Source organism: Heterocephalus glaber, unplaced genomic scaffold (genome assembly GCF_053883595.1).
Source record: "Heterocephalus glaber isolate CG9 unplaced genomic scaffold, H.glaber_assembly_v1.0 deba00001457, whole genome shotgun sequence".
Taxonomy (NCBI): Eukaryota; Metazoa; Chordata; class Mammalia; order Rodentia; family Bathyergidae; genus Heterocephalus; species Heterocephalus glaber.
Window position 1 is genome coordinate 41,785,588 of NW_028258305.1, and position 21,578 is coordinate 41,807,165.

Sequence of the window (21,578 nt, forward strand, 5' to 3'; positions counted from 1 at the left end):
ACTGGACCCCTTGGTGGCCGGCCCCCTGCCGACCCGCTGTCATTCTCACTTCTCAGCACCCACCTGTCCCCTTCTTTCTGTCCCCCAGGCCCCCGGTGATGACACATCCTACCTTCAAGCTTGTTTCCAGGTCTGTTCTGCTCAAATCTAGTGCATTCTTCTTTTTGGTCTCTGTCAAGTGCTTTTTTGGTATCAGGACTTCTAAACCTTAGGGAGGGATTTGTGTACAGAGATCTTATCAACAAAATGAAATCAAAGGGAATCTCACACGTGACTTTCTCCATCACTGTATTGTAAGGGAAATTATATTTGAAGTTGTAAGAGATGGGATACCCTGGGCTGCAGAGTTGTTCTCCAGGACCAAATGTTGTGACTTAACATTTCAGAATATTACAGGTTACCAGAAGACATCTTTTTGAGCAGTCAAAAAGATAAAGGGAAGCGAATTCTGGGTTCCTATATTTGGAATACAAGGAAGTGGCTCTAACAGGGACTGAACAAATAAATTTACTTCCAGTTTATTAAGTCCACAAGAACAAAAATCACAGCATTTTACACTAGGTATGCAAAAAACACTGAGGTTAAAAATAACCAGATGCAAAAAACTCTTCAGAAGAAAACCTTAGTTTTAAATCAAAGATCAGAATATATAGTGTATTATTGTCTCTCCTCTGGGTCTTCAATGACACAAAATTAATGTTCTGTCTCTTATGATAGATAGTTAACAGTTTCTTTGTGGTGCTGGGGATTGAACCCAAGACCTCACACAAGAGCAAGAGCTCTACCACTGACTCACACCCCACCCCTGCTAGTAAACATTTTTGAGCATCTGCTGTGCATCAGAAACTTCCATTCGTTTTATCTGCTCCTCTGAACAACATCCATTCTGTCAACCCATTCTAGTTTAAATTCATGACCATGCAGCCCAAGAGGCCTCCCGATGCTGCCAAGCAACCCTGCTCCACTCCCCAGTATGCTCTCGCCCCACTCTGCCGGGACAACCATTTCACACATTCTCTGATCTCTGAAAATCTCCCACACCCTCCTCCACTTCTCCACTGCCCCCCCCCCCCCATTCTAGAGCGGCTTTCTGTTCACTGGCACACCAAGCTGGGCCCTGCCTTAAAGCCTTTGAAATTCCCTCCCCTCTAATTGGAAGGCTCCACACCCTGATATTCACAGGGCTAGTTCCTTCTTGTCTTGTCTCAGCCCAAATGTTAAATTCTCAGGGAGGCTTTCTTTGTGGCCTGAAGATGTTCCCATCCAAACTCTATCACATCAACCTATATTATTGTCTTCCAAGTATCAGTCAGTATGTGATACTGTCCCCCTTTCCACGTTAAGTCTCCGTGACTATGGACCCTTACCAGCCTGGTTTACTCTTGCATTCTCAACACCCAAATTGGAGCCTGTCATGTGATGGGCACTCAAGAAGATTTTTTTTTTAAAGATGGGGTCTTGGGCTGGGGATTTAGCTCAGTAGTGCTGCCGCCTGCCTCCCAAGTGCAAGGTCTGAGTTCGATCCCTGGTACCAAAAAATAAAAAAATAAATAAAGACGGGGTCTTGCTATGTTGCTCAGGTTGACCTGGAATTCCTGAATTCCTTCCTGATTTAGCCTCCTGAGTACCTGAGACTAGAGGTGTGTGCCACTGGCCCTCTCTAAAAATGAAGACATATTGAATAAATTTATACCACCTTTTGGCAGAGGAGAGCACTGAATATTAGAGAATATAAATAAATTGCTCAAGTTCACTCAGCAAATGACAGTGTTGGGATAAACCTAAGTCTATTTTATTCCAGGCTGAATCCTCCTCTACCTTCTGCTAGGTTGAGTGTTTAAAAGTGTACGTATTTGGCCCCCGAGGAGCGTTCATGAATGTGGAAAACATTTGAGACAACATCAGAATGAATAGTCAAGTCCCGCCAGCAGAACACCAGGGAGATGCGGAGGACATCTGTCTGAACAAAGCCCGGTAACTAAGGAGCAGCCCAGCCTGCAGTCCCCAGTTGCTCCTGGCTGGCCTCCAGCTCCTCTGCCTTCCTTCCTGCTTCCTACAGGCTCTGAGCCTTTGACCACCTGCAGGCCAGTTCAGTTTCAGCCAGGGCTCTGCTTTCCCCCCGGGACTCCCATCAGGTGGCCTGTCATGCCTGTCAATGGCATTTAATAAAAACACATTTGTTCCAAGGCACTGTGCTGGGCACTGCAGGCGTAATAATAACATGGCAGACACAGTCGCTGCCTCCACAGCCTAGCAGTCCTGCTATCCTTTCTGGTCTCCAGTTTTGGGCTCTTAGCTCAAAGATTTAATGGGATTGGGTTGAGCATTTCCAGGTCATAGGAATAAGTGAGCATAGTACACGTCCCTGCAGGAAAGCTTTCCTAGACATGTCCTCTTAGAGATTGTCTGGGCTGTAGGAGATATTTGGCAGTCATGTCCTTTTTTTTCCTTTCCTCTAGACTCCTGCAGGCCTGGTCCCCAAGTAAGCTAAATCTTGTGCGTTTAGTAGGGGAAGGGGAGCAGCTAGGTATTCCTAAATTCTACCAGTGGGGAGAGGAGTTGAAAAGATCTATTTTGCCTTCTTTCCTGGGGTAATACAGGAGATACAACAGTGAACATTTATTGAGGTGCATTTGGCATGTACTGCTTCACTCACACCCCACAATACCCCCGGACAGAGGAAACAGAGGCTCCAGGAGGTTTGCCCAAGGTCCTGGGGTAGAATGTACTCAGGTAGAGAGTTTCAGCTTAGGCAGTTGGATTCAAGAGTCTCTCGCTCTGACCCATGTGACATCAGAAGCTGGACTCTGACTAGGACTCGGCCCCAGCCAGCCTCCCTGTCTAGGCCAAACCAGGCAGGTGTGTTGGAGCAGGCAAGTTGATCGAGGCTGGAGCTGTAGCTGGCCCACAGTGTGCTCGGGAGTATTTATGTAACACGGTTTATTTTATTTTGTGTTTTTATTTATTTTATTTTTATTTTTATTTTTTTGGTACCAGGGATCGAACTCTGGTTCTTGTGCTTGCGGGGGCAGGCGGTGGAATCACTGAGCTAAATCTGCGGCCCTACAGGAAGTTTCTTAAAAGAGGAAATTGTTTCAGTACTTCCATTAGCCAGAGGTGGGGGAAGAGAGAGAGAACAAGAAAGACCACAGATTGTCCCTGATCTGAGATTATGTTCTAACTTTTCTTCTAGCTTGATGCCATTAAAATGTCCTTCCTTTACTTAAAACTTGGAGTAGTAGTTGAGAGTTGACTGTTTTTTCTATTTTGTTTTTGGTTTTAGTATTGGGGATCGAACCCAGGGGCACTCTACCACTGAGCTACATTCCCAGCCCTGGCTTTGTTTTGTTTGAGACAGGGTCTTATCACGTTGCCCAGGAGGGACTTAGATTTGTGTTTCTTCTGTCTCAGCCTCCTTTTTTTTTTGAGACAGGGTCTGGCTGTGTAGTTCAAACTGGCCTTGAACTCATTATGCAGCTCAAACTTGCAGCAATCCTCCTACCTCAGCCTCCCGAGCCCTGGGATTACAGGCATGCCCTACCATGGCCAGCTCCCAAGTGCATCTTATAGGTGTGTACCACAGCATCCAGTGGGAGTTCTTTTTTTGGTACCAGGGATCGAAATTGGGACCTTTCTTTTTATTTATTTATTTATTTATTTATTTATTTATTTATTTATTTTAGAGATTAAAGGAGTTGTTATATTTGAAATTGGGACCTTTCGCTTGCCAGGCAGGCAGCGGAACCACTGAGCTAAGTCCCCGGCCCAGTACCATAGGATTCTAATTTTGAATGTTGGCCATGGATACCAGACTTGAATCCAAAGAGACTCAGCCTGCAAAATAGATGCTGTGTTTCACCTTGGCTGTGAATGTGGAAGTAGTCATGGATGGGGTCTACGCTGCCATGAAGTTTAGCTCTGTAGTTCAGGCTGGCCTTGAACTCACTGTGTAGCCCAGGCTGGCCTCCGACTCATTGCAATCCTCCTACCTCAGCCTCCTGAGTGCTGGCTTTATAAGTGTGCACCACCACGCAGGGCATTTTTTTCTTAATCTGTGGGCTGGGGATTTAGCTCAGTGGTGCTGCCACCTGCCTCACAAGCAGAAGGTCCCGAGTTCGATCTCCGTTACCAAAAAAAAAAAGAAGAATATGTTTGTGATATATAACAATTAAATTCCTACAGATCTATCAAAGCCTAGTATTGTCTTTCATGACAATGTCAAGTAGAATTTCCAATAAGAACTTCACGGAAAAGACTTGATCCCACCTCTATAACTACTGCTCTAGGGACATGTTTCTCAGTGCCTGCCTGGGAAAGACGTTGAGTTCCTCTCTCCCCAGCTGGCCTGGTGCTGGCCGTCATGATGGGAGCTGTGGCCCAGCTCAGGTGCTCCTGAGCCTGTTGGGACCCTGGTCTCAGCACAGGACATGTATGAGGGAAAAGCAGCAAACTCAGCCACCCAGGCTCTGCATCACCCTTCCAGAAAAACCCAGACAGAACAGGAATAGGCTCTAGTTGTTCAAAATAGTCATAGACGAATTATATAAATGTCATTTATTGCATAAAACTTCATTTCTCCATGGATGATGTCATCTTTATTAAAAAGATCTGTTTCTAAATTATCTAGAATATTTTCTGCACTAACCTCTAACCTCAGCAGTTTTATTTTTTTTACTCAGTCAGTTTTATAATCAGTTTCCAAAGTTTTATTATTCATTTTTTTGGGGAAGAAAATACTGAGTATTGAATCTGGGGCCTTCATTCTAAGCTACATACACAGTCCTTGCAGTTTTTTGTTTGTTTTGTATTTCTGATTTTTGAGATGGTGTCTCATTATGTAGTTCAGGCTGGCCTCAAACTCACAAGAATCCTCCTACCTCAGCCTCCTGAGTGGTGGGATTATAGACGTGCACCACCACACCTGGCTCGATTATTGGTTTTTAAAAGTACAGTATGATTCAGCACCAGGAGTGGTGGTGCACAACTGTAATCCTAGCACTTGGGAGGCTGAGGCAGGAGAATCACAGGTTCAAAGCCAGCCTAGATGCAAATCAAAGCCCTGTCTCAAACAAAACAAAACCAAAAACTGTTAAGTACAAAAATGTATTGATTAATTTGAACTTGCTTATCATTTGAAATGAAATTTAACATCACTGTCAAAATACACCCAAATAAATCTAAGGTTCTGGGGCCAGGGATTTAGCTCAGTGTTTCCGGTGCCTGCCTCACAAGCGCAAGGTCCAGAGTTCAATCCCCGGTACCAAAAAAAAAAAAAAAATCTAAGGTTCTTTTTTTTTTTTTGGTACCGGGGATCGAACTCACGGCAAAACCACTGAGTTAAATCCCTGCCCCTAAGGTTCTAATTAGAATTAAAAGAAAAAAAAATCAAAGTCCATAATTATTGTTATTCAATAATAACTTCCCATTTTCCCTTCCCCCAGTCCCTGGTAACTTTTTTTTTGGTACCAGGCATTGAACACAATGCGTTCCCACCAAGCTACATTCCAAGACACCATCCCTTTTAAGTTTAATTCTGAGACAGGGCCTTGAAAACTGCTGAATTGTCTGGGGTGGGCTGTACTTTGTGACCACCCTCTCTTTGACACCAATGTGCTGGGATTCCTTCCATGCACAACCACGCCCTATGGTTGTTAATTTCTTTTTTTTCTGGTACTGGGGAGGGGATGGAACTCAGGACCTTGTGCTTGAGAGGCAGGCGGCATCAGTGAGCTAAATCCCCGGCCCCACCTCTTGTATTTTTATTTATTTATTTTTTTGGTGGTGGTGGGGAAACTGAACTCGGGATCTTGTGCTTTCGAGGCAGGCACCAGAACCAGAGTTAAATCCCTGGCCCGTCCCCCTCTTAAAAAAGAACTATTAATGAGCTCTCAGTAATAATCATAATTAATATATTTTTGTTTTATGAAAGAAAAATGTCTTTTTTCATAATCCCCAACTCCCAGTCACATTACTCTGAGATAATTACTTATCATAACTTCTTTTATATCCTACGAGAAAGGTTTTTTTTGTTGTATTTTTTTGGTACCAGGGATCAAACTCAGGTCCTTGTGCTTTCGGGGCAGGTGGCAGCACCACTGAGCTAAATCCCTGGGCCCGCTCCCCTCTTTTTTTTATGGTACTGGGACTTGAATGAAAAGCTTCATCATTGAGCTACACATCCAGCCTTTTTTTAAAATTTTGAGACAGGGTCTCAGTGAGTTGCTAAATTACCCAGGCTGGGCTCAAACTTGCAATCGTCCTGCCTCAGCCTCCCAGTGTACTGGGATTACAGGCATGCAGCACCCTCCCCAACTGTTCCTAAGCCCTTGAAAGTGTGCTGGCTGAGACTTTATAGGTAAGAAAGGCAAATTTATACCTGAAATATGTTTATTCCAGTAAAAATGAATTGCTGCAGGGATTCAACATAATCAGCTCACCACTAAGTGGCTGATTCGTCTCCTTGAGGGAAGGTGTCACATCAGGGGTTCAGTTTCCTTCCTTCCTTCCTTCCTTGTTATCTTTTTTTTTCCTCCAGTACTGGCAATTGAACTCAGGGACTTCACACTAAGCTACATTCCCAGCACTACCATCCCCATCTTATTTTCAGACAGAGTCTCCCTAAATCACTCAGCTGCCCAAAGCTAGATTGGGTCTTGTGATCCTCCTGCCTCAGCCTCCCAGTGTGCTGGGATTATAGGTGTGTGCCACTTTCCTTTTTTGCGGGGGGGGGGGGGGGGGTACCAGGGATCGAACTCTGGTCCTTGCGCTTGCACAGCAGGCGGCAAAACCACTGAGCTAAATCCCCGGCCTCTACTTTCCTTTTTTTTGGAGACAGGATATTGGTATGCTGCCCAGGCTGGCCTTAGATTTGTAATCTTCCCTCTTCAGCTTGCAGCTGGGACTCTAGGCATGCACCTCCAGTTTTCATCTTTCTTCTGACACGTTGCAACTCAGTAGGAGCACCAGGTAAATCACCCTTGATGAGTAGAAGCCCAGGTTGTTGGGCCATTCATAGTCTCCAACCCAGCCACCACATCTGCCATGCTCAGGGAAGAGCGACACAGACTTTGGTGGTCAGTGGCAGAGGCTGGCCGATGTCGATGACTGAGTCATCGGTCTTCTTGCTCATTTTGTGTTTCCGCCACAGTGAGCATTAACACAAGTTTTACATTTTGTGCTTGTAGGCTCACCCCAGCCTCATTATTTCTGACCTCACAGTCTTTTTTTGCCAAGCTCTTGTCTAAGGACCATGAATCTATTTATATTCTAAACTTCGGGCATTTCTATCTCCACACAAGGTAGATAATCCAGTACATGTCTGAAGTTCCGCCCATGGGGAAGATTTCTCTGCACCATTGTCTCAAAAAAGTCACCCCTGGGTAGCACCGTAAGGCAGCCACCTTGCTCTTCTATGCCAAGCTGACCCATTTATAAACCGAGCTTTACTTTTCTTCTGTCAGCTGGTGCCGAGGAAACTTCCAGGCAACCACACCACGAACTGCAGGAGAGGCGCCAGGGCAGATGCTGGACCACCTGTTTGCAGCTCACTTGTGCTCTTGGATCTGCTTGTTCTAATCCCGGATGTGTACTTTCATCTGGCAACATGATGTTCCTGGGTCCATCTGACCTTATGATTTGACTTAGCTGAATGACAGAAACAAGCTCATGATAGTTTTCTGGCTACATGTTCAGGTTCTCTGTGTTTACTAGGCCTCCATATCATGCCAGGAGCAACGTTTTTATTTATTTATTTATTTATTTAGGTACTGGGGATCGAACTTGGGTCTTTGCGCTTGCGAACCAGGCGGCAAAACCACTGAGCTAAATCCCTGGCCCGGGAGCAATGTTTTTAAAAGCATGTATTTCTTGGGCTGGGGATTTAGCTCAGTGGTTCTGACACCCACCTCTTAAGCACAAGGTCCTGAGTTTGATCCCCAGTACAAAAAAAAAAAAAAAAAGCATGTATTTGTTAACTACCTGTGGCACCTGGGAAGACTATTGGACTCAATTTCTGATAGTCTGCTGTCATCTTCCAGCATCCACTTGGCATTGATAGGGGCAAGATTAGTGAAAGGAATAGAAATACAGCCAGGCATGGTGGCACACACCTGTAATGTCAGCACTCAGGAGGCTGAGGCATGAGGATCTCTGTGAGTTCAAGGCCAGCCTGGACTACATAGAGAGACCGTGTCTCAAAAAGCCAAAAAAAGAAGGGGAAAGAGAAATAGACAAGGATTAACACCCTAGAATCCTTTTGGTCTTTTGAATGGAAATAGTATCTGCCATTATTTATTTTTTTGATTTACCATCTTGGCTGCTGTGGGGTAATGAGGGACCAGTTTCAGGTCTTCTACCTGGCCTTCCTCACTTTGCTGCCTCTCATCCCACAGACCAAGGAACCACTATGTAGGTTGTATCAACTTCTAACCTGATGATCCTATTCTAATTATGTGGAGACCAGGGAAATAGTCACCAGGGCAACCATGAGCCACTGAGTCAGAGGCAGACCAGACTCCATTACCTGGCTCAACCTATGACCCCACTCCCACAGGGCCATGAGATATGCCGGGTCTTCAGGAAGCCCACTCAGAAATGAGATTAGCACGCATGCCATTTACTGTGGAATACTCTCGGGGGCAACGTGGTGTGGGAAAGAAAGGAAAGGAAGTCTAGGCAGAAAGAGAATTTGCAGTCAAGTCCAGTACAAACAAGGGCCTCCAGCACCCCCGAGAGCGCTGAAGCTAGGATGACTCAATGTTGTGCAACAGGGGAACCAGGGGCCAGGACTGTCTTCCCTGACATCAAGCAGTTGCTGGGCACAGGCTGTTCCGGGAAGGAGTGCGAACCTGAACACGGTGGTTTTCTTCAGCAATAACCTCAGGACTGCACATCTTCAGTCCCGGCAGGGCATCTGGTAGCATGTCACAGCATCTATTACACACACACACACACACACACACACACACACACACACACACACACATGCCCTACATCTCTGTCCAGATTCTTGAGGTGGCGGAACCACTGAGCTAAATCCCTGGCCCTCTATCCAGATTCTTAGTAGCAAAACAAACAAACAAACAAACAAACAAAAACAAAAAAGAAGAAACCAATTCTTGGTAATTTTGTTTTGTTTTTTGAGACAGGGTCTCACTGTGTAGTTCAGGCTGGCCTTGAACTGGGGGTGATCCTCCTGCCTTGGCCTCCCAAGTGCTGAGATTACAGGTGTGCACCTCCATGTCTGGCAATTCTGGGTAATTTAAGCAGTAAGATTTTATTTTATTTATTGTTTTTAGATAAGGTCTTGCTATGTAGTTCAGAATGGCCTTGAACTCACAATCCTCCTGCCTCTGCCTCCTGAGTGCAAAAAAGTTTCCTAATGGATATTAGTTTGCTCACAGAATCTCTGGGTAGTCCAAGGAATCAAGCCTGGAAGTTTATACTAACAGCAGTAATGGCCAAAATACACCTACAGAGCCGGCCTATTGGAAACTGCAGCTTGATCCACTGACACCTTTAATGCTGGACATTACAAGCACCTGATTCAATGTCTAGGGCTGAAGTGCCTCTGGAGCCCAAGGCACATCTTATACCCCACCTGTAAGGGAGGTTGATGTTTTCAATTTCTGTAATAGGTGGGTATTTCCAGATATAGGGGTAGGTTTGGACATTAGTGGTCAAAAAGAATACCTTCTCCTTTTTCCCACTGAAAAAGACCATGTTAGCTGGGTAGTGGTGCATGCCTGTAACCCCAGCACTCAGGAGGCTGAGGCAGGAGGATTGCTAAAAATTCGAGGCCAGCCAGGGATACATAGTGAGTTCAAGGCTAGCCTGAACTACCATGGTGACCCCTTGTCTCAAAGCAAAACAAAAACAGCCCAAAGACCGTATTATATATGGTTCATCTTGCCTTTTTCACTTTATTATTTATCTCTGTCCATGAAAAACAATGTGCCCTTTGATGAATGTGATCATTATGTATAAATTGAACCAATAAAATTAATTTTAAAAAGAAAAACTGTATGTAAGTATTTTCATCTCAGTATTTTTATACTAGCACTTTTTTTTTTTTTGGTACTGGGGATTGAACTCCGGCGCTTGCGCTTGTGTGGCAGGCACCGGAACCACTGAGCTAAATCCCCGGCCCTATTTTTTTATTTTGAAAAGGAAATCTCACATGGATTCCAAGATAAAGCAAGCCTAGGGTTTAATATCTGTAGCCTAAAGCAGGTGAGTCATTTTTATCACAGAAAAGTCAGACCTTTTTGTTTGATTTTTGAGACAGGGTTTCGCTATGTAGTTCAGGCTGGCCTTGAACTCACTATGTAGCCCAGGTTGGGCTTGAACTGTAGTGATCCACTTGCCTCATCCTCTCATGTGCTAGGACTACAGGTGTGCGCCACTAGTCCAGCTCAGATCTCTATTTCTGAAGGTCCAGTACTGACACACTTCAAAGGGCGGAGAAGTAGCTAGAAGATGTGGAAATGGAGACAGTGAGTATAGAGCACATTTTCAAGATATTTATGAGCAAAAAAGAGAGAAAATAAAATGGTAGGATGGACCATACAGACTTCTATACTGGTGCTGGAGGGGACTTGAATATGCATGCAGAAGCAGGTGGGAGGGGAATCAGAGCAAGAAAATGATGGATAGTTTACGGAGCAAGAGCATTCTAAAGGTGAGCAAGGATGGAGGCCTGCATACAGTATGCAATATATAATGGTAAAGAGGAGGAGTTTAGGAGTTTAGGTCAAATTTGTGGGCAAATGTACAGCTGAAGGAAGGCTGTAATTGACGGTTGCCAACTTTTATAAAATGTATGACCCATTAATAGTTAAATGAAGAGGCAAAATAGAGATCTTCAAGAGAGTTGCAAATGCTGATGAAAGTGACCTGGGATAAGTCAAAGGGTAACTAAGTTGAATACAGAAACTGTAAGTGTGAAGCTAAGAAATTCTGACTTAAAGAAAAACTAGGGCCAGCGATTTAGCTCAGTGGTTCTGCTGCCTGCCCTGCAAGTTCAAGGACCCAAGTTTGATCCCTGGTACCAAAAGAAATACTAAAAACTACGGAAGATAACTTAGGGGGAGTGGGTGAACTTTTAAAAACAGACAGAAGGCTGGGGCTGTAGCTCAGTGGTAACACACTTGTCTAGCATGTACAAGGCCCTAGGTTTAATCCCTAGTACCGGGAAGAAAGAATTTTTTTTGGCACCCTATGAAGGGTGGGCTGGAGTAGGGTGAGAGTAGAAACAGAACATTTAAGGAAATCCAGAACTAGTGTAGAGATGATGAGAAAGATGTAAATACATCTAACAAATCAAACAGACATAGGGGCAAAAATACTCTGGGGGATAATTTTATAGTACTAACAAACTGTCTAGACCAGAGGATAATTAAGATCCAGTAACTACAACATCACAATCCCCAGCCTCGACGCTAAAATCTTGGGACAAAACTCCAGAAATCTAAAGTAATGATAGTTGGAGTATCCGGCTGAATAAAATCTATAACAAGTTGGGGTAGAGCTTCCAGGCCAATGGGATGCCAAGCCCAGTCAACAGTAGGGGATTGAGCAGTGCTTGTTGAACTAACTATAGGCACAGGGTTGGTGCCTAGGTGGCACAAATGTTATGGATAGTACTATGAGTTATTAAAGGAATTCGTGTGGAAATATAACCCTTATCAACTGTTAAGATGGGTCTGGCTTCTCAAGCTCCCTAGTAACTTTTTTATAAGACCCTTTTTAAAAAAACAAAAAACTCAAATCACACACAAAACTTTACCTACAGTTTTAGGGGTCTATGGACTTTGAAACTCCATCCACAAATCTCGGCAATGCAATCTCAGCCGTTTTATCTGTCGAATGGGATTAACAAGTAGATAAAAACTGCTAAAAATCTTCAAAAGATAAACCTTTGTCAAAATAAACAGAAACGAGAAAACCCAAGACTACCCAACCATCAGAAATAAATTTCATGAGCGGGGCCCTCGGTTCGATTCCCAGCAAAACAAAACAAAAAACTTTAAAGAATATGATATGTGTCAGGGTCACCCCTTGAAGGAAGCTGCCGGCTCTCTCCAAGTCTCCAAACAGCCACGGTGACTCGCACGCGGCCCACGGCCTCTTTAGAAGCCTCCCCGGCTGGATCAAGTTCCGCTTCCGCGGGAAGATTTTCGCCTTGGGTGTAAGCGCAAGGATACAGATGTAACAGGGACATGGTGCTCTCTCCTGCGCATGCTCCTAAGAGGCGGGGACCGGAAGGGCGGGGGCGTGGCCAGGTGCAGAGCGCCGCCGCTGGTTCTCTCTGAGGCCGTGCGCGGGAGCCGGGGAGCGCGCGCGCGCTCGTTCGCGCTACCGCTGCGTACAGTAGTGACGGCCGCGCGGGAGTGGTCACGTGACCAAAGCGGCTGCCTGTACAGTAAGAACCCAATATGGCAGCGGCGGTAGCAGTGGCAACGGCAGCAGAAGGACCGGCCGCCCCATAGAGCCCCCCCGCGCACCTCCCCCGCCGCTTCCTCTGCTAGGGTGCTCCTCCGGCCTGACTTCCCCTTTCTCCCACCTTTCCCGGCACTGCGGGAAAAACAGCGCAGGGCAGAGCAGGCAGGGAGCGCGGCCGGAGCCCGGACACCGGAGCCTCCCAGTCAGTTCAAGACCCGACATGAGGGAAAAGGGCCGTAGGAAGAAGGGCAGGACCTGGGCGGAGGCCGCCAAGACGGTAAGGGGGAGGGAGCGAAGGGGAAGGCCGGGAGGATTTCGTCCCCTTGGAGCCCGCCAGTCGCAGGGGAAGGGAGGTCACTGGCCCCGCGACCCGGCCGAAGGGGCACAAAACCGCGCGGAGAGGGCGGCGGTTAGTCAGGCTTGGGATCCTTGTGGGAATGGAGGCGCTGGCGGGAGGGAGTCGCGGCGGGGCTGTGGCTTCTCTCAGCCTCTGCGACCAGTTCTGTTGGTGTTTTGAGCCTGTCTCTCGGGGTCATGTCGCCGTCGCCCCCCCTCTGTGGTAGCCCCCACCCCGGCACCGAGAAGTCTGTTGTGCTTGCATAGCAACCGGTTCTTCTCCCTTTCGCGCCTGGAGAGCCCCCCATTGGATGCAGACAGGGGAAGGCTTGTGCGTGCATCCAGCCCCGGAAAGGAGAGGGGAGCGCAGGAGCTCGGTAGAATTTACCCGCTGCAGCAGACATGCTGCCTGACCCCCGGCCCCCTGCTCCTCTAGCTCTCCGAGCCGACATGAGGTCACGAGCCTTTTGTTTTTGTTTGCTGTCGGAGCGGAAAGTGCAGGAGGTGTTTAGAAACGAAGTAACAGGTGGGACTTGTAGATTTTTTTTTTTCTGTTTCCGTAGAGACCTACTCTGAACATGGCAGCAATGCATGGTGGGACGTGTAGTTTACCCGGCCTTTACTGTTCTGTAGCTAAAGTGAGTGGCCTGACGAAGTTGTGTTAGGGGTAAAACAATTTTTAAAATTTGTTTTATTATAAGGAATTTTAGAGATAGGTTTTTAAAAGACGGAATATTGAGGATTAGCGAGAACTTCTATATTTTAGGGAGAAAAAAAATCGTGTATGTGTGTAAAAATGAAACGGGAGAAAGTGAAGTTCATTCCATTGTTGAGGGTGCGACAGGAAAGTAACGGCATTAAACGGTAGCAGTTCACTTTGGAAAGTGAGCATTGTTTATACTCTTTAGTAGTTGGACAAGGTAGAGTTTTTCTAAATGAACCTTTAAATGTCATACGGTTGATTTTTTAAATGAGATTTTTCTGAATATAAAAGTAATACTTGTTCATTTTGTAGGGAAATTTGGAATATTATACAGAAGTGTAAAGAAATTAGAAAGTCACATATTTCACCCTTTTGCCACATTTATTAATATTTTGGTATATTATTGTCTAGTCTTATTTCACTCAATCTGAGTCTTACTGAATCTTGTGCATTTGTTTTGTGAACTTTATGCACTTGGGGGTTGATGAGTTCTCAACTTGTATTTCTGTTTTAGTTGAAAGAGTGAAAAATAAAGCACTTTTTATTTATTACTTTTACTTACAATATATCTTTTTTTTTTTTTTTGGTGCCGGGGATTGAACTCAGGTCCTTGTGCTTGCGAAGCAGGCAGAGGAACCACTGAGCTAAATCCCCGGCCCACTTACAATATATCTTTATCTTCGTAATTGTGACTGCTTGTAGTTTCCTTCTAAAACATAAAACTCTACAAATAATTTTTTTGATGGTGGGGAGGTTGCTCTTCCACAGAAAGCTATTTTACTTTATACTTCATGAATATCTCTATACCTCTTGCTGTTAATACAAGAAATATGGTTAAGTTTTTTTTGTTTTTTTTTTGAGACAGGGTCTCACTATGCAGTGCAGGTTGGCCTTGAACTCACTATGTAGCTAGGGCTGGCCTTGAACTTGCAGCTATCCTCCTGCCTCATCCTCCCGAGTGCTGGGATTACAGGCATGTGCCACCACACCTGGATAATTTTAATGAGTAAGCAGACCTTAGTCCTAATCATGTTAATTTTTAAGTCTCTAGAAGTTTAAGAATACTTTCTGAAGTATGATTGCTTTGGGTAAAACAGTCTAATCACTGGGAGGTTGTGACATACGGAAAATTAATATCTACCTGTATAGATTTTCCCATAATAAATTAGTACATTTGGTCATTTCATATCCTAGCTATGAAAAAATAGTACTTATTTAAAATATAGAAGGGGCTGGGGATTTAGCTCAGTGGTTCCGGTGCCTGCCTTGAAAGCACAAGGTCCCGAGTTCGATCGCCAGTACCAAAAAAAAAAAAAAAAAGACTAGTTTAAGTGATACAGTTCTAAATGATTTCCTGAGGGGACTGGTGTATTAAGTTGGTATTAATTTTGATTCTGGCAAATATATTAAGTCAGTGCAAGTAAAAATGAAATTTTTGAAGGAGAATGGTGACATTAGAACATTTTTCTTTTTGCTAGTAGCCAAAGTCTAGAATGCACTTAGTACTCTTTTCCAGTTATTTTATCACCTATAAAGTAAGGGGATTAAACTAAAACACAGTGATGAGAAGGTTTTTGTTTGTGGGAGAAACTGAAGTGAAAGTAGTACTAAACACAGCGAAACCTTTAGTATTGTAGACTGCAGAATAATGACATCAGAAAATTAGTGGTTTGACAAATGAAAGTAACTTTGTCATAAAGTAAGAGACACCTGTAATCCCAGCACCCTGGTAGGCTGAGGCAGGAGGCTTGAAAGTTTTGAGCTCAGCCTAGGCAACCTACTGAGACTTTGTCACAAAAAAAAAAAAAGGTAGGGTGGGAATATAGCTCAGTGCAAAGGTTCTAAGTTCAAGCTCAGGTACTGAAAAAAGAAGTTCAATTTAAATTGAAGACTTTGGGCCGGAGATTTAGCTCAGTGGTGCCACCACCTGCCTCACAAACTCAAGGACCCGAGTTCGATCCCCGGTACCAAAAAACAAAAGTAAATTGAAGACTTTGTAATGCACCAGGGATGTAATGAGAACTATTACCCTTACTTTAAAATTATGTTCAAAAAAATAAAATAAAATAAAATGTTCAAAGTTAGATCATTTAAAAAAAAAAGATACCACTTGGTGACATTTCAGAGGATTGTTAGCAGTTTTCCAAAGCAGAATGTTCAAAGTAGTACAATTTTAGCCCATGTGGTGGTGCACATCTGTAATCCCAGCACTTGGGTGGCTGTGGCAGGAAGATTGCCCTGAGTTTGTGGCCATCCTGGGCTACATAGTGAGCTCAAGGGCAGAGACCCTGTCTCACACAAAAAAAGATTGCAATCTTTTTTTTTTTTTTTTTTTTTGAGACAGGGTCTCAGGCTGGCCTTAGGGTCACTATGTGGCCCAGGCTGGCCTCAGACTAGAGGTGATCCTTCTGCCTCAGCCTCCCCAGTGCTGGGACTACAGGTGTGTGCCACCATGCCTGGCAAAGCATTTTTGTTTTTGTTTGGTATTAGGAATCGAACTCAGGGCCTGGCATGTACCAGGCAGGTGCTGTACCACTGAGCTACATCCCTGGCAGTAGTGCAATCTTTTGCTCTTTTTTTTTTTTTTCCAATTGCTGCTGTGCTGGGGATGGTGCCAGGACCTCATGCATTGTAGGCACATGCTCAACCACTGAACTACATCCCCAGCCCCTGATATTTCTCTTTTTTTGGTACCAGGGATTGAACTCGGGTCCTTGCGCTTGCGCAGCAGGCGGCGAAACCACTGAGCTAAATCCCCGGCCCCTCTTGTTTTAATAATACAAACTATAGAAGGTAGAAGTAGGCAAAATATTTTGGCTCATGGAATACATTAGAATAAGACTGAGAAATTATTGTTAAGGGTCCAACAGTAGGTGCATACTTACATGTGAAATTACTTTCTGCAAGTCTGTGCTAGGTGACTGATGTAATACTTTTTGCAGAAGTGATCTTCCTTCTTGCCATTTTATTGAAGTAAAGTTCTTCTACATTTTGCTTTTTGAATTTTGCGTTATTGTTCATAATTTTTCTGTCCTGTTTTAATGTTCCAGTACTAAAAGCTCACACAACTTCTAGGTTGCTGAAGGCAAAGAACAAAATAAAAATATTTTCTGGATATGTATGTTAAAAATTTCAATGAAAGGTGCTGCTACCATTGTTGTATCTCTTAGAATTCTGACAGGAGTTGAGAAAATAACCTCAGATTTTGCAGAAGTACTTGATGCTTCCTCATCCACCACCCACAGGTTTTTGCTTTTGTGGTACTTGGGGATCAAACCCAGGGGCACTGTACCATGAGCTATCCTTAGCCTTAGCCTTCTAAAAAATACAATTTTGAGACAGTATCTCGCTAAGTTGCCCAGGCAGGACTCCAATTTTAACCCCCGCCTCAGTCTCCCTAAGTGCTGGGATGGTAGGTGTGTGCCACCATACCAGGTCACTCACTGGTCCATAGGTTCTATGTACTCTTGTCAGTGAAAGGACACTTTTTTCAGTATAAAAGCTGTCAGGAAGGAAGTCATTGTGTAGAAGTTGACTAATGAACTGATCAATATAAAGGTTTGTTAAAACCTGCTATTTTTCTCTTGTGAAGAATCTTGTATGGGACCAGGGATTTAGCTCAGTGGTTGTGCCGTCTGCCTTGCAAGCCCAAGGACCCGAGTTCAATCCCGGGTACCAAAAAGAAAAAAAGAATCTTGTGTGTCCCTCTAGTTCTATACTTCTTTCCATATCACAGAGGCCATTCTCATAGTTTATGTTTTTGTACAATTTAGGATTTTTAATGCAATCATAGTCCAGGCTGGCCTTGGACACACTGTGTACCCCAGGCTGACCTTGAACTTGTGGAGATCCTGCTGCCTCAGCCTCCTGAGTGCTGGGAATGCAGGGGTGCGTCACCATGCCCAATTTAGAACTTTTAAAATATAACTTAAATAGGATTACTTGCTTCAGATTGAATTTATCTAAAGTATATAGGCCCATTATTCCCCCACCCCCGTACTAGGGAGTGAACTCAGGACCTTGTACTTTTGAGGCAGGGGCAGTGGCACTGAGCTACATTCCCAGCCCCTAGGCTTGTTTTTTAAAAACACCAGATAAAACAGGTAGAACAAATAATATAAAGAATTAAAATTTTTAAAAAGTAAATATATAAAGAGTTAACTCTAGATGAATCTCGAAGCATAGTGCCATATGCCTGTGATCCCAGCAGTGAGGGAGGAGGAGGCAGGAAGATTGAGTCTTGCCCAGGGAGCTTAGTGAGACCTTGTCTTAAAATTGAAAGATAATAATAATAAAATAAAAAGGACTGGGAATGTAGCTCAGTGGTAGAGCACCCCAAGGTTTGATCCCCTGGTACCACAAAGCAAACAGAAAAACAGACCAAGTCAAAGTCTGCACACCAAGGTGCTGAGAATAGTTACTGTACTGAAGGTAGCTTTGGCTGATGGTTAAATATAACTTTCTGGTATTCATACCTGTTTATATTTTACATGAAGTTCCATAACTTGTTTATTTTATGCATATTATGGATGTCTTTTTATGCCAGTACTTATGTGGCTGCCTTATTCTTTGTAATGATTTCTTGGTATTCCATTGATTTTGGATGTGTCATCTCTTGAAAAAATCAGTCCCAAGATGGGCATGGTGGCATACAGCTAGCAGTTGGGAGGCTCAGACAGGAAGGTCTCTAGTCTGAGGCCAGTCTAAGGTAGATAATGAGTTTGAGGTCAGCCTTGGCTATGTAGTGAGTTCATGGTCAGCCTGAACATAGCAAGACCCATTCTCAAAACAACAAAACAAAATAAGCCCCCCATAAGTCCATGATTATTTGAGAGATGGATCATTTATAATTTTTGCATTTTTTTTTTTTTTTTTTTGGTGCTGTGACTCAGGTCAGAACTGTAATACTTTTATGAGTGCTTTGCAGATAAAAGATAACTAGCCTTTGTCATGTGTTACAGCCCCCCTCCCCCCTTTTGTGGTACTGGGGATTGAAACCATTAACTTTATACTGAGCTGCATTCTCACCCCTTTTACTTTCTGAGACAGGGTCTCTGGTAGCTAATTTGTGATCTTCCTCCTAGCTCAGCCTCCCACAGTGCTGGGAGTGTAGGAATGCACCATCACACCAAGTTCTATTTTGTCTTTTGATTTATGGAATATAGTTTGCTCCCCAGACATTTTTAACGTCAGTATAAAAAATTGATCATGCCAGGGATTTAGCTCAGTGGTGCTGCTGCTCGAAAGGTCCTGAGTTCAATCCCTGGTACCAAAAAAAGAAAATAGAAAAAATTGATCAGTCTTTTTTTCCCCCTGGTGCTGGAGACTGAACCCAGGGCTTTTGCACTGAGCTGTGTCTCCAGTCTTTTAAAAAAATTTTTAATTTTGTGACAAGTCCTGGCTGAGTCGCTAAATTGCCTAGGCTGGACTCAAACCTGTGATCTTTCTGCCTCAGGTTCCCAGACTAAAAAATTGATCAGTCTTTACCTTTCAATCTTTCTAGGTTAGGGATCCTGTTGATGATAGGTGCTTTTAAACACTGGTAGCTCTGAAGGCATATCTTTCCTAATGAATTACGTTATTTTGGATAAGTAGAAGGAAATTCTGTTTATTTGCCAATAAGGTTGCTCTTTAAAGTAAGAATTTCTTTTAAAATGCTTACACCTGTGGAGCTTAATTCAGTTTTTAAAAAATTTTTATTTTTAAAAAATTTATTCTTTTTTTTTTCACAGGAGTGCTAATGCTTTGTGTGTACCTGGAGGGGTGGGTTTTTCAAAATTGGAGATTGAAAATCCTGTTCTCAGGCTGGGGATTTAGCTCAGTAGTTCGTCGCTTGCTGCACAAGTGCAAGGACCTGAGTTCGATCTCCGGTACCAAAAAAAAAAGAAGAAAATCCTGTTCTCACTTTGAACCTTGACCTTACTGTGAACTTGCGATGATCCTCTTGCCTCAGCCTTTCAGATGCTGGGATATGCCAGTGTTTAACACTGAGCTACATCCCCAGTTTGTTTGTTTGTTTATTTCATTTGAGACAGAGTCTTGCTATGTAGTTCAGGCTGGGCTTGAACTCACTTTGTGGCCCAGGCTGGCCTTGAATTCATGGTGATCCTCCTGCATCAACCTCTTGAGTGCTGGGATTGCAGGTGTGCCACACACCTAGCAAGAACATGAATTTTTGAATTACACAGATCTGAAATTGATCTTGGATACACCATTCATTGTGTCAGCTTGGACAAATTCTTTTTTTTTTTTGGTATGGGGGATCGAACTCAGGAGCTTGGTTTGTGAGTCAGGCGGCAGAACCACTGAGCTAAATCCCCGGCCTTGGACAAATTCTTTAGTTGGGTGTTCAAACATTAATGTGTGCAGGAGTCAGCTGGGAATCTTGTTACACTGTGAATTGTGTGTGTGGTACTGGGGGTTCTTTTACCACTATAGTTTGGTCTTTTTGAGAATGTTATATAAAGAAAATCATTGTATGATTAATTGAAGCTGGTTTTTTTAACTCAGCACAATGCCTTTGAGATTTATTCAAGTTTTATGTATCACTAGTTTATTCCTTTTTATTGCTGAGTATTATTTTACTTGTTGAAGAACATCTGGATTGTTTATTGACACTTAAGAATGGACCCAGGGGGCTGGGGATTTAGCTCCGTGGTTCCGCTGCCTGCCTTAACCACAAGGTCTGGGAGCTTGATCCCTGGTACTAAAAAAAAAAAAAAAAAACAATGACCCAGGGCTTGGATGTGGCTCAGGGGTAGAACGAGCATGGGTGAGCCCCTGAGTTCAGTATCCAGCAGCATACACACCCACCCAAAGAATAGATCCACAATAAATATTTGTGGGCAGGCTTTCCATTGAAGATAAATTTTATTTCTGTAGGGCAGAAATAGCCAGGAGTGGAATTTCTTGGCAGTGTGGTCACATAATATGCTTAAGTTAATAAATTGTAAAACTTTTTCAAAGTGGTTATATCATTGTGTATTTCCACGAAAAATATGTGTGAAATCCATTTGTTGTATATATTTCCTAGCATTGGGTATTGTCCAGATTTTTAATTTTAGCAGTTCTAGAAGTCCAGGGTGTCATCTGTTGTACTGCTGTCTTATTTTAGCAATTTATTTCATGCCTAGTGATATATCATTGTAGCTTAATTTCTCTGCCTGATGTTGTATATCTTTCTGTACATTAGCTGCCCATACATCCTCTTTGATGAAGACTCAGACATTTGGTCACTATTTAATTGGGGTTTTTTTTGGTTTTGTTTTGTGGCTGTCACGATTGAACCTGGGGCCTCCTGTGTGCTAGGCAAGCTCTCTTCCGCTTAGCTATATTCCCAGCTCCTGGGTTTATTTATGTATTTATTTTTTTTGGTACCAGGGATCAAATTCAGGACCTTGAGCTTTCGAGGCAGGCTGTGGAACCATTGAGCTAAATCCCCAGCCCTTTTAAAAAATATTTATTTATTGATTAATTGATTGATTGGTGCCAGGGATTGAACTCGGCACCTTGCCCTTACAAGGCAGGCAGTGGAACCACTGAGCTAAATCCGCAGTTCCCTGGCTTTATTTTTTGCTGTTGAGGGTTTTTTTTGTACCGGGGATCGAACTCCGGACCTTGTGCTTTCTAGGCAGGCAGTGGCACCACTGAGCTAAATCCCTGGCCTGAGACTTTTTTTTTCTCTGCGAACTTGTTTTTTGAAATAGGATCTTGCTATGTAGCCCAGGCTGGCTTTGAGCTCACCATTCTGTCTCCTGAGAACTGGGAGTACATTAATCTCTGTGCTTATCTTTTTTTTTTTTTTTTTTTTTTGTACCGGGGATCAAACTCAGGTCCAAACCACTGAGCTAAATGCCCAGCCCTGTACTTATCTTTATTATATTCTTTTAGGCCTTTTTGCTCTTCAGTTTTTAGGGTTTTTTTGTTTTGTTTTTTTTTTAGAGGGGGAGGGGTTTATTTGGCTTACAGTTCATTGAAGTTCCAGTCCGTAATCAGCTGGCTCCAAGACAGGGATGGCAAACAGGCATGGCAGAGCAGAAACAACATGCCGGGCACACAAAGCAGTAAAGGTAACGAGACATTCATCAGGTCTTCCTGC

At 43.7% G+C, this 21,578-nt stretch overlaps 1 protein-coding gene across 1 annotated transcript in view; it reads left to right on the plus strand.

Moving 5' to 3' along the window:
* Positions 1–12,388: 12,388 nt before the first annotated feature.
* Asxl2 (ASXL transcriptional regulator 2) overlaps positions 12,389–21,578 on the plus strand; it is a 146,641-nt gene continuing 137,451 nt past the window's right edge. The window contains exon 1 of the mRNA XM_021253585.2: positions 12,389–12,718. Within this exon, the coding sequence (XP_021109244.1) occupies positions 12,662–12,718 (57 nt within the window). The 5' untranslated portion in view covers positions 12,389–12,661. The remainder of the gene's footprint in view (positions 12,719–21,578) is intronic.